The sequence below is a fragment of the Cyprinodon variegatus genome, unplaced genomic scaffold (genome assembly GCF_000732505.1).
Source record: "Cyprinodon variegatus isolate N-32 unplaced genomic scaffold, C_variegatus-1.0 Scaffold944, whole genome shotgun sequence".
Lineage (NCBI taxonomy): Eukaryota > Metazoa > Chordata > Actinopteri > Cyprinodontiformes > Cyprinodontidae > Cyprinodon > Cyprinodon variegatus.
Window position 1 is genome coordinate 162094 of NW_015151397.1, and position 12712 is coordinate 174805.

The following is a 12712-nucleotide window of genomic DNA, read 5'->3' on the forward strand; positions in this document are numbered from 1 at the left end:
CACGGAGGGAGACCATAGCACTTTGTAACAGTGCAGTGTTGCCAGTGGCCTTTGGGGGGCGCTAAATCTGGAAGTTACAGATTGAGGATCTCTAGTGGCTAAAAGTTACAAAGTGTTGCTTTACGTATTACCTGAAAGCAAATGTATTTAAGGCTTCAAAAGACAGATGAGGATAGAGGACAACAGCCTTTAAACAATGAAACAGTAATATCCTTTTGTTTGAATGATCCAGACACAGTTAAGATCTCAAACCAACTGATAATCTGTTGGAATTATTAATGACTGCCGTTTAAAACTTATCTCTAATTTAAGGGAGCTCAACCGAAAAAAATTCCCTTTCTAAACATACAAAGTAAAAATACTCCCCAAAGACGTGCAGCTATAATTGCAGTGTAAGATGGTTCTACAAAGTATTGACTAAGGGAGGCGGAAAACAATTTTAAATATGCAACACCTTAAAAAGCATGTGTGATTTTCCTTTCATGTTGTTTAATGTGGTGGAAATATGAAAAAGGCAAGAAAAAAGGGTTAAAAGGTATGAATTAATATAGATCAACTGACAATTTTGGACAGAACGCCCTACTGTATCTATAATTTGACAGCTAGGGCTGTGACAAACAATGCAGCTAAGACATATTTTGCAATTCACATAGACTAAACAGAAATCTGCACTATCAGACTAAAATAATAACACAACTTACATGTTACCGTTCCATCAAGGTGCATGCACATGCTTTCGAAAGAGAAAACAAGGTTATCTTAACGAGCTTCAGAATATTTAAGTTAAATTGACAGCATTTACCTCATGTTGAATACCTGTATTTTTGCAAAGTTAAAAAATGGTGCAGAATAATTTTGTATCGACAATAGGACCAAAGCCAGAAATAAACACTTATATGTGTGGAATTTATAAAACAATCATTTATATAGCATACATGTTTTTTAGTGAAATCAGTACTTTGATTTTGCACCAGTTTAGACATTCTGTGAATTCATTATTTTTTTAATTGCTTTGATGAAAAGTTTGGAGCTATTACCTTTAAGATATAACGGTAGCCAAATATCAGTCATAGAAAATATGTAAACTCATTCAATAAGGATCAGAATGAGAAATGCTGCAAACAAACAGCTTACTATAGAAAATACACACCTGTTTGGCATCGTTAACACACTGCAGGTAAAGAGCTGCTATGTTGGAGCAATTTAGGGTTTTTCCAACGTTGTCTTTGTAGCAACCCAGGATCTGGCCCTGGAGGTCTCCACATACTGGATTCACTTCATACCTCCTGTAGGGCGAAAAGGAAAAACAAAGAGTGTGAAGGCTGAGAACAGTCATAAGAGATTGGTTAGAGGAGGGTAGAGGGGAGTGACAAATCAATAAAAGAAAAGGCTGAATAGCGCAAGATGCAAATGGACTTTAAAGAAAAAGCAAGATAAATGGTATGCAAAGGGTTGTCAATTAAAGATGGGCCATAAATGTGGAATGAAGACATATTGATTTGGATATTAAATTGTCAGTTTCATCACAGCTTAGGTGGTTTGAGTTCACTGAACTACATTGCAGTCTGCAGTAGGTTTGTGTTTGTGTGTCTTTTTCATTATTACTATCCAGGTGAAAGACCCGAGGCAAGAACCTGCAACACTGTTTTCTGCAAGTAAGGTCAAAGGTCCACAGCCTGCTGTTTGCACCACCACATATTGCCAGAGAGGCCAAGGGTGTTCCAAGAAAATGGCTTTATTCCACAAAAACTGAGATACATCTGGTGACTGTGTATTGCACATATGTATTACATCTGAGCAACACTTTCTAATCTGCACATGGTCTTAAATGTGAGGAGGTAATGAGGATAATGATGAGACTCTAATTATTGCACACAAAGTATACCCTTCTGGTAAAGTAGTCTCATCTTACCCATAAATATCTTTAAAAAACCTGATGACAAATAACTGATAGCTTATTTGGAGAAACCAACCACTTGGGATGTCTATTTGAGAGCTATGCAGCTCTACTGCTTTTCATACAAACCCCCATCTCATGGTGCGTATATAACAGCTGTTTAATGGTAATATGTCTGTTGATACTGCAGGCAACACATCAGTTCATATTAGCATGCGTGAGCCTTTCCTTAAGGTATCATCTGCTACTAATTAAGCTGCTTGAATATAATGGATGGTATTATAAATGATACAGTGCTTTGCAAATTTATTTATGTGCATTTTCTTTCACATTTGGTCAAGTTGCAACAACAAACCTGAATTAATTTCATTTCTTTTTAAAGTGAGGGTAGGTGAAGAAGTGTATAAAAGGACAAACGGTTTTAAACTAATTTTCCACTAAAAAATGTTTTGGATCCTTTAGTCAGTAGGTAGTAGAACTGACTGTTGCTGCTTTATAGTTTCAAATGCCCCTTAGGTTTGCACTTCTAGAAGTTATAGAACATGTGCTCTCTGAACTCTTTGAAGGGGGCGGAGCTTAGTGACAGAGGGTACCTGGGTCTGCGTTTGTGATTGGTTAAGATGATGTAATGACTGTAATATTAACCTACATGGCTAAAATGCATAAGAAAGGAAAATGGTTATTCTATTAAACTTTTTATTTTTTTTAACCTTTTTTTCTATTATCGATATACGTCTATCGATTGATACATATTGTTATTTAATAATTGCCCAGCCTTACTCAATAGCATGATCTTTGGGATTTCAGAGCAAAAAAAATCTGTAAAAAATCAAAATATTATTTTCTTTTGTGGTTTGATAACCATCCATCCTTTTCCTTTAATCCTTCACATTTGGCCCAACTTTATAAAGTTCAGTCCAGTGAAATGTAGAGAAGCTTGAGGTTGTAAAGTAGGAAAATGCTTAAAAGTGGGTGCAAACCATTTTTTTCCCCTGTAAAGTAGATAAACTAACACTCAGTGTATTTACATGGGACTTTTGGATGAAATATATTCAGGAGTGGGAAGTTTAAACCAATTCAAGCAGCAGGATATCGCACTTGCACTGGAGTCTTGCACAGCATAACTGCTTTTGTCTTTCTGTTCACACACCCCATAAAAATCCATAATGACTACGCATGCAGATGCCTCTTGGCCCATTATGCTAATAGCAGTGTCATCGTTTTGCTCACATGAGTGCTCAGGACACAGCATCTGCCTCACTAGGCGCACCTCGGATGGGTGTGAAAGGCAAAGGGATTTTGCCTGCCAGCAACTCTGGACATCTCAAAGGAATATTGGGCGATGAAGCCAAGCCCCCGTAGTCAGAATCAGATGTTTGATTTGCATCCTGGAGAGAGAAATTACCCCCCTGGTGGATCCAAAGTGTGGGATTGGTTGCATGGGTCATTACCCAGGGTGCAATGCAGCAGGAAGCCGTTGCAATGAAGATGTGTACATATGCGCCATCCCCACATAGCCTTAATTGCTTGAAGAGTTGCAAAAAAATCTATATAGTGTATTTCCCTTGGACGCTCATTTCAGAGGCACGTCTTAAAATCTTCCACAGAAATCAGATATGAGCTATTTTAGGTATTTTGGCCTTAACAGTCAGTTTATTTTTTCAGACCAGTTTTAAAAGTAGTCTAGGTTATTGCAGCCATTTGGATTTCAGCTTTCTTATTTTCCAATCTTTGATCTAAGGTAAGCAATCTACTTCAGGCCATATTCCTTTATCTTTAGCTTATAGCTGTAAATGTGGCATCCATCTTCTCAATCTTCCTGCAGGAAGAAAAGGGGAGTAAGCATGTTTCCTAAAACATATGACTATTTCCTTGAGTTTTCTCCAGGAGCGGCTCTATAACTTAAATAACATCTAACATTTGGCTCTTGCAGTGCAGCCAGGGACATTATGCTGCTGGGAGTTGAAAAGGTTTTGCATTTGTGGATCTATCAAAGCGAGATTTAGACGTTTGCCAGAACGCATGACAAGACCATCGCTCTGCGTCAGGGGGGCTGAACGATGACAACAGCACTGCCAGCAATTGCTGCCATCCTATTCCTATGGATCCTGGCGCTCATTTATTACACCGCCTATGGGCATCTACAGGGAAGAGAGGAGCCACATAAGCACACTAATTACTTTCTTAAGCATTCCCGTTAATGCCAGGTGCATCCTGCTGATACAAACCGCCGTGTTTATCACCAGTAATGGCCCTGAAGAGAGAGAGAGGGGAATAGGCAGATAGAGGAAAAGAGAGTGGACTGAAATGAAGAGCATTTCTTGATGAAAAACTAAACAGAAGTACTTCTATTTATGCTTAATCTCTGGTTCTCTCTCTCAGGGGAAGGGGTTGCAAACGTGGCTGAGTTAATCACAGAGACAATAACACTGTCACACACACTATGGTACGATGCTGCATACTCGATCATCCGTCATTAAGATTAACATTAAATTCCCTCCGCCAACCGCACACAGCCGGCGCAAAGTGACTATAACCCCCCCTTCCTCCCCCTCATTTTTACATTAAAAGCTCTCATGTCATTTTCTATGTGACTGCTGTGGTTTTACCAAGCAGAATGGAGCCAAGCACAGACAGAGCAGAGCAGACACACTGAAATCACAATAAAGCACATCCTCTATTTTATATTTCTTTGAATATTCCACATATTGCATTTTATTTCCATTTAAAACCATCTGGAAAAACAAATACCTGAGTTTTCTTTTTAGGGTAATCGTACTGTTTAAGCTTTTTTAAGGCAAGAGTGTCATTAAATGCTGTTGCATTGCAGCTTCTGCCACTCAGGGGATGTTTAAATTTCTTTAAGAATATTACAAAACAATTAAGAGTAATTCAGTCCCTATATTACCTAAGCTGCCAGGCATGTATGGGTAAGGACACCATATCAGGTTAGCAAAATGAAAATGTTTATTAAATTATGTTTTTATGGTGTAACTGAAATATATGAGAAGTGTGGGCTTGAGGCATCTTCTGCTTTCCACCTCTTTTGATTGTATAATATCATGCGGTTGATGTGTTAATGCTTAAGAACAATTTTGTGCAAAAAGCCTCCTGGATTTTTAAAGCAGCTTAGCTTCAAAGTTTTCTAATCATTACATAAAATAAGAGTAAAAATATATATTTTTTTCTTCCATTTATGTCAGATTTGTTTATCCTTTGCCTGTAAGGGTACTGAACCGAAAAAGTTCAGTTCATCCTGCTAGCTGTATTACCTACTGGTCTTCGACTTTTAACTAGCTTGTAAATGTTAATTTAAATGTTACTTTTGGGGTTAAAGCCAACTTCTCTACAGCTGATAGTCTGAAGTGACCGGACCCTGTAGCAGAGATGTAACGCTGGTCCTCATAACTACAGTCCTCTGAAGTTGTTCCCATGCCATTTTGGTCCTTAACGCTGGTAGCGGCAATATATTTCCATCACCTGATTTAGCCCAATCTTTATTCACATTTTCAGTACCTTGTGTCAAAACATAAAGAGATTCATGGCATTCTTGATAAAACTGCACATAGCCACAGAATTCAAAATAAATACAGTGAACATATACAGTGTAATATTTGCACTGTGCGAGTTTAAATGTGTAATCTTTGCCTCTTTACCCCCTAGACAGTAAATCTAAACAGTCATATAGGGGTTTCGACTTATTGCCATCAGTAGCAGTAAAGGTCTCCATAACAACTCCTCATACAACCCAACCCCCAATACACACATGCGATGACACAAACACACAAAATCCCAGTCTCCCTGATCTATTGATGGAAGACAGAAAAGAGAGGCTGAGGTTGGTTTAGACATCCATATTATTGCTTCTAAGCAACATGTCATAAATCACAAAGAAAAGAGGAAGTCAGAAGAATTAACCATGATAGTGGGTAGTGACAATAGGGACAAAATGGGATTATAACGAAACAGAAACAGCTGGTTTACAAATTCCGGAAAGAAAATGTTTAACAAACCCAATAAGGATGTTTATTTAGGAAGAAAATGATACCATAAAAATACATTAAAAAATCTCTGTATCTTTGTATTTTTATTTTTTTTTTGTAAAGTTAATTTGGGAAAGAGCAGAGAAATCAGAGTGAGAGACATAAACCATAGATAACCCTGAAGGGGTTCCACTTTACATGCAATAAAGAATAACAGATCACCTGTTCATGCTTTCTCAACACATTCCTCCATCCTCAAGGTGTCCCTTTATCATTTAATAGGGTCCTTTTTTAAAGCCTTCTGCTGTACAAGTCAGCATATTTCCTTGCAGGGAATATATTCTAATAGGTTTATGTCTAAGTCTGCAGTGTTTAAAGAACATGTTGAGCACATGCCGTCTCATGTCTTAAGATTTATGTCTGAATTTCCTTACAACCTGGACACGTTTAACCAACAGACTATTCAAAGAATGGCACTAATATATTTTTCAAACCAAGGTATATCGACCATGACTCACATCTGCTCTGACATCAGACTCTAAAATGACATTCATAGATCTCTGTTAATGATAGAGCAGGGTTTGATGGTATGAGACAAGAGTGCGAACAGGCCGGCCATTTGTCATAATCTCAGGTACATCGCAGCTCTAAACACATGGTGAGTCAAAAGGTTGCAACTCTTGACAAATGGCTAAAACAAAAGATGCCTTCCACTTTAGTGGTAGACAGCAATAAAGAGTCTCCTGGACTAAACGTAGCAAGACATGTGAAATAATGAACAATTGAACAATATTTGACAAAAGACTAAGCACCACTGGCAAAGTCTGAATGGTGCATCTGTAGTTCATTTTATCATTCAGATTGCCTTGAGTTTAAAAGCACAGAGGCATAGTGGATATGTTTTTTTATGTTTAATATGTTTTTTTTCTATTTTTAACGTAAATTATTGATTAAATAAACTGAAATTATTTTTGATAATCAAACTTCTCCCCTTTGTCACTTCATCCTTTATGTCAACCGGTTCCAGAGCCCTAGCTAGGCTAACAGTGTACACATTACAAGAGATTCGACTTTACAGACATTGTTCTTTGGTGTGAACCATCAAATATAGTCCAAGATAATTCTATATAGAAAATGTCAAGAAAACTTTTAAACCAATAAAGTAATGGTTTGACCACTAAAATGCAATCTTCTCTCTAGCAGTAAGGTCAACTGGCTTCAGTCCTATTAACTTTGTGTTAGATTTGTATCAGGGAACCTGACAGTATAGTTGGGAGACTGGTATACAACAACCAAACTGACAATGGGTAAGTGGTATTTTTAGTATTTGACCGTATGCTGTGAATGATGTAATATTAAAATGATCCATTCCATCCATTTTCTGTCACGGTTATTCCAGCTGTGTCGCGAGGGGTGCTGGTGCCTATCTCCAGCTGTCAATGGGTAAGAGGCGGGGTACACCCTGGACAGGTCGCCAGTCTATCGCAGGGCAACGTAGAGACAAATAGGACAACAAACCATTCACACACACACTCACACCTAAGGTCAATTTAGAGAAGCCAATTAACCTAAAAGTCATGTTGTAAGACTGTGAGAGGAAGCCGGATTACCCAGAGAGAACCCGCACATGCACAGGGAGAACATGTTGACTCGAAGAAAAAGTCTGTGCCGGGGAATCGCACCTGGAACCTTCTTGCTGCAAGGCAGAAGTGTTACCCACTGTCCTACTGTGCAGCCTAATATTGAAATTATAATTAGGAATTAAAAACTTTATTTTATCAATTCCTAAAGTTTTGAGGGAAAAGTTAAAGGACTATAAGAGTAGAGTGAAGGAGTTCTGATGGTTATTCCATTGGCTGAACTCATTTCAGTTCTTTAAGGATCTTCATGACCTTTTTCAAAAAAAACCTGATCTCTTAGAAATAGACGAACACAATTTTTAAACACGTTTATGGTTTCCTAAGGCTGGACTAGCAGGGTTACCTCAGTATACCTCAGAAAAGTTCTGTGAGCATATGACGGCTATCAAGATTTTCTAATGCACCACCAACAGTCACCAAACACTTTTCTAATCAATCTTCAGAAAACTTGTCCCAAGATTTTATTCTTGATCCAGATACAAATGTTTTGGAAGAAGTTTTCAAATGCCTCCAACAAGTATAGGGAAAAGGAATAAAAGTCAATAAAAACAGAAAGGACAGAACTTAAATAGACAAACTCAACTTACTTGGAATAAAGTAATGAAGAGGGAGTGATTTTTGGAGCAACTATATGTTATATTAACAAATCAAAACCTAACAAGAAAATATAGCTATAAAAAAGTGGAAACTGAGCAGAAAACATCAGATGCCTTTGATTGAGCCGATACACAGTAAGGAGAGTGTATACATATGCTGAGTATGGAATTCTTGGATTGAATAATCTTTCTTAAGATCCAGTGGGACTGGCTGGAGGAAAAAAAAAAATTAATCAATCTGAGGTATAGAGAAATGTGGCTGTTCTTCAGTGTTTGCCCTGAAGTATTAAGCAGAACTAATTAGACACAGCAATGACAGTGAGATCTTGGTAAGGTGAGCAATCGACATTTTTTAACCAGGACCTTTCTTGATAAAGGACTGAGATTTCGAGTTTCAAGTGAACCAAACGGCATGTGAAAAACTTCTGTGTTGGAAGTTATTAGGAAAAAAAAATCCCTTCACATGATCCTTATACAGAATTTTGAAATTACCCGTTATTTCAAATGAATACATAATGTGTCTAGTCTGATCTTTAAGATGGGATAATTTTGCAGTAAAGTTTAAAACCAATTCTTGAAGAACATAAATTTATAAAGGTTTTCCTATTGTGACAGAAACATCTTGTTTAATGTAGCTGAACAAATACTAAAAAAGGAGTAGGAGAAAACAATGTTTTGGTTCAATTTGATCACATCTCACATAATAAATCATGTGTAACTCCGTCCATCTGTCAAACCCCAATCAGAGACAGAAGCAACAAATGCAGCTCTATTGATGGCATGGATTACGCTCAGGCACCAGTGATTGTGTTCCCAGTCGCCACATTGTCTATTTATCATCATTTCGGTCCTTTCTGGGGTTAACAGGGTTAAGGGGAGGCTGCTGGTTCCCCCTTAAAAGCAATTTTTGTTCCCTCTAGTTAAGGCAGGCGTCAATAATAAGACGAGTAAATAAATACAAATGATCCAGTTAACGAGAAAAATGAAGGACGTTTAACTCGTGCTGCTTTTAAAAAGCAGACCTAAGTGAACCCCTGCAAGGAAATCCATCAGCATGGATAAGAGATTGAGGAAAAGAAAGGAGACATGAAGAGAGGGGAGAATAGAAAGAAGCATGAAGGATAAAAGATTGAAGAGGGAGGGTGAGGATGGGTGGCAGGAGCAGAAAATAATGAACAAGAGGAGATTTAAATTAAGACAGAAAATGCTGTTCCTAAACCGCATGAACACTAAGGGAGACCAAGAAGGATGAGTGGTAAAATGGAAATAGTTTAGCTGCTTCATCCTTCTCTCTGCATACCCTTACAAGGACAAGGGACTCTGGCCTCAGGCAAAACTAAGTTTGAGATTTTGTCCAACATAAAACTTAATTTAGCCCATTAAGGTCGCCAAGTAAAGACATTTTTTCAGATGTATAGTATAGTTCTAGCAACAACAAAAAAATAAAGCAGGCTAAAACCAGTTTCATCTAACTAAGACTGCCATAAAAAATGTTAATTAAATTAACAATGGCGTAATGTTTCTATTTCAAAGTCCAACATTGAAGAAATGCAAGTATTTCTGTTAAGACGTTTACTTGGCTCTCCTTGCCAAGGATGTTCTTTGTTGTGGTGAAAAAGCATATCTTTATAGTCGATCGCTGAATATGAATAATTTACAAAAAATCACATTTTTTGCTAAAGTGAAGCATCAAAAAAGCAATTTCCAGGCACAGATTATCAATGGATTAAACCTTGTAAAGGTAACACCTCTGCTGTCATTAAACTACATCTATATATGCCATAAAATTCAGTAGGTAATTAATAAGAACCAGTTGGGGGTATTGAGGTATACTACTGTAGCTTTTTAAAAGCTATAGCTTCATAATACCTAAACATCTCCGCTCACAGTTGTTACACTTTATACACCTTTAGGGAGAGGCTGGGGAAAATCTTGGAGCTTTGTCTGGATATATGCAGCATTTTTAAAAACACCAGCCTCCCTCCCTACCTGATGCTACACAATACAGGTGAGATGGCATATAGCAGGGTCATAAAAAGATGCTTTTTTATGCAAATCACATGGACTTTCAGGATGTTTGAATTAAAAGAGCCCATTCTATAACTCTGCAGGCAGCAGAGTGGCTACCTTAGTTATCAAAGTAATGTTACAAGCAGATATAACTTTAATTATCTGTTACAATTATTTTTTTCAACAGATGAATAAGTGTTGCTTTTCTGTTTTTGAGGAATGCAACTAAATAATGCACTGCATAGCTATTTAAAATCCAGCAAAAATCCTAATATATTCCACTAAAGAGTTTACCCATCGTTTGTGAGTCCACATGTGTGCCCACATGGGTCTGTTGAATTATTTGTGCTTTTTCCAGTAGGAAAGGTGAAGCTCTTAAGACCCAAAGAGGGGCTTTTAAAGCAGTTATTGACTTCTGTCTCTTCAGCTGACCACCATCCTGTCCTTGTGCCCAGGTTGCTTAGCTACAAAATTGTGGCTACTGTCAATTGACAGAAGGGTTAAAACGCTGCTCAGTCTATGCTGCCTTCCTACTGCCCACTTAACAGAAAAACACTCCTATTGCTGCAACTGGCAATGCATATCTAAAAGGACAGCAGCTAACAAATCAATAACTGTTAGGTTGGTCAACTTGGCATATGTTAATACCCTTATAGAAATAAAAATGTATGCAATAAATTTGATTTTCAAACAATGATTTTATGCTTCCTCTGTATCATAATTATCTTCTTCCTGTCAGATGAAAAAAATGCAATACAATTATCCTTACATGCTTCTGAGATGTGATTTAATAATCTCTTAAGTAACTATATTAGCTGTTTGCTCATCACTTGCATCATTGTGTCAGAAAGCGTTTATGATTACAAGAAGCATCTTTAAAAGATAATGTGTGAATAATGGTTTTTAATACATGAAAAGAAAATCTAACACACATAGAAAAATGTTAAAAGTTGTGTAACACTTTATTTAAGAATATATTTTGATACTAAAGACTGAAATCGAAAACAAATATCTTTATACAGAGAATAATAACAGTATGGAAAATCAATGGTGTTTTCACCTTTTTTTTTTTTTGAAAACAATGCCGATTTACCTCGGCTTATAAGACCTAGGCCTACTTGGATATGTACACATTCTGATATACATTACATTGTTTGATGTTTATGCAGATAAAAATGTAAAATTAGACGTAATTACATACAACTCAACCAAAGCAATGGTTTAAAAAGTTATTGTTTATATCATTATGGGTACATAGATTTGAAAATAGTTTGCAAACTCTGGCAGCTAAAGGGAAAACAAAGAAGAAAAAAAGAAAGGGGCCTAAAATGGAGTTATGTGGAATTCCGTAGGTCAGATGTTTACAACCCTGATCCGCAGGGACCAATATTCAGTACATTTTAGGTGTATCCTTACTGCCCCACACCTGGTTTAAATGAACGGGTGATTAACAGTCTTCTACAGCACTTGATGGCAAACAGAAAAGAGGCATATATTCAAATTGGATGTGCTTAAAAAGAACTCAATCTAAAACATTCAGAGCTGAGGTCTGAATTGTCCCACCACAGCAGTTCTTAGATATCCATAGCAATAATCTTGTTCAAAAATCAATAGCAACTAACACAGTTTCCCAAATCCGTGACTTAAACCCTCAAAAAAAAAAAATCAGCTTCTGTAACAACATTGTTTAACATCAGAATAAAATTTTGGTTAAAACTTTTATTCCCTCCAAAATGTCTGCAGCTAAAACAAAATCGTGTATTGAAAGATTGAAGGCTAAGGCCTGAAGTTTAAATGGGACATGGATCTAAATGTAGCTTTCTTAATGAACTGGCTTTGCTGCAGCGTATTAACTAATTGGTTTTCAATGATGTTTAGATGCTCATCCTAATCTTTAATCAATTAATTCAAATGAGATTTTGTGAGATTTTAGAAATTAAGCAATAATGATTTGTCCTTTATTTCAATCAGTAAGATGGCTCCTAAACACCAACAACAAACAGTCAGGTTTGGAATCCAGAAAAAGTAAGGCAAAAAAAATGAACCAACAACAATCAATTTCTCCTCCACTCCTCCTCTTCCCACCTTTGCCTGTGTGTGTGCTGAGAAACAAAGCAGGGACCGAGACGGCTGTTATTGTCACCCGAATTAAATAATATAAAAAAAATAAAAAACAGATTTATTCAAAAGAGCTGAAAAAACAAACAACAGACAGAGAGAGTGAGCATGTAGCCTCCGGGAGAAGAAGAGTGACAGTGGAGTGGCTGAATAAAATCAGATTTTTATCCTTCATGGCAGCATGCATAGTGGAAACTGAATATCTGCACTCTTGGTCAAAAGAATGTGAAATGCATTATATTCTGAGATCGTATAGTTCTGAGACTTCATAGGAGGATAGAGCTGTTTAAATTAGGGGCACATATTCTTTAGTGTTGCAATGCTCCGTCATTCAATGTTACATGAAGTTCATGTCTCATCTGAATTCTGCAGGAAACCTACAAAGTAAGAGCAGCGACCTTAAACAAAAGGTTCCCACCTCTGTCAAAGGTTGGCTCTGACATGAAGCTTAAGCTGACACATTCTTCT

At 37.1% G+C, this 12712-nt stretch overlaps 1 protein-coding gene across 2 annotated transcripts in view; it reads right to left on the minus strand.

The window, feature by feature from the left end:
- Nucleotides 1-12712, minus strand: part of LOC107100196 (MICOS complex subunit Mic19-like) — a 99810-nt gene that overhangs the window by 9326 nt on the left and 77772 nt on the right. For both annotated transcript variants that reach the window (XM_015398602.1, XM_015398601.1), the window contains one exon: nt 1151-1286. In XM_015398602.1, the coding sequence (XP_015254088.1) occupies nt 1151-1286 (136 nt within the window). The remainder of the gene's footprint in view (nt 1-1150; nt 1287-12712) is intronic.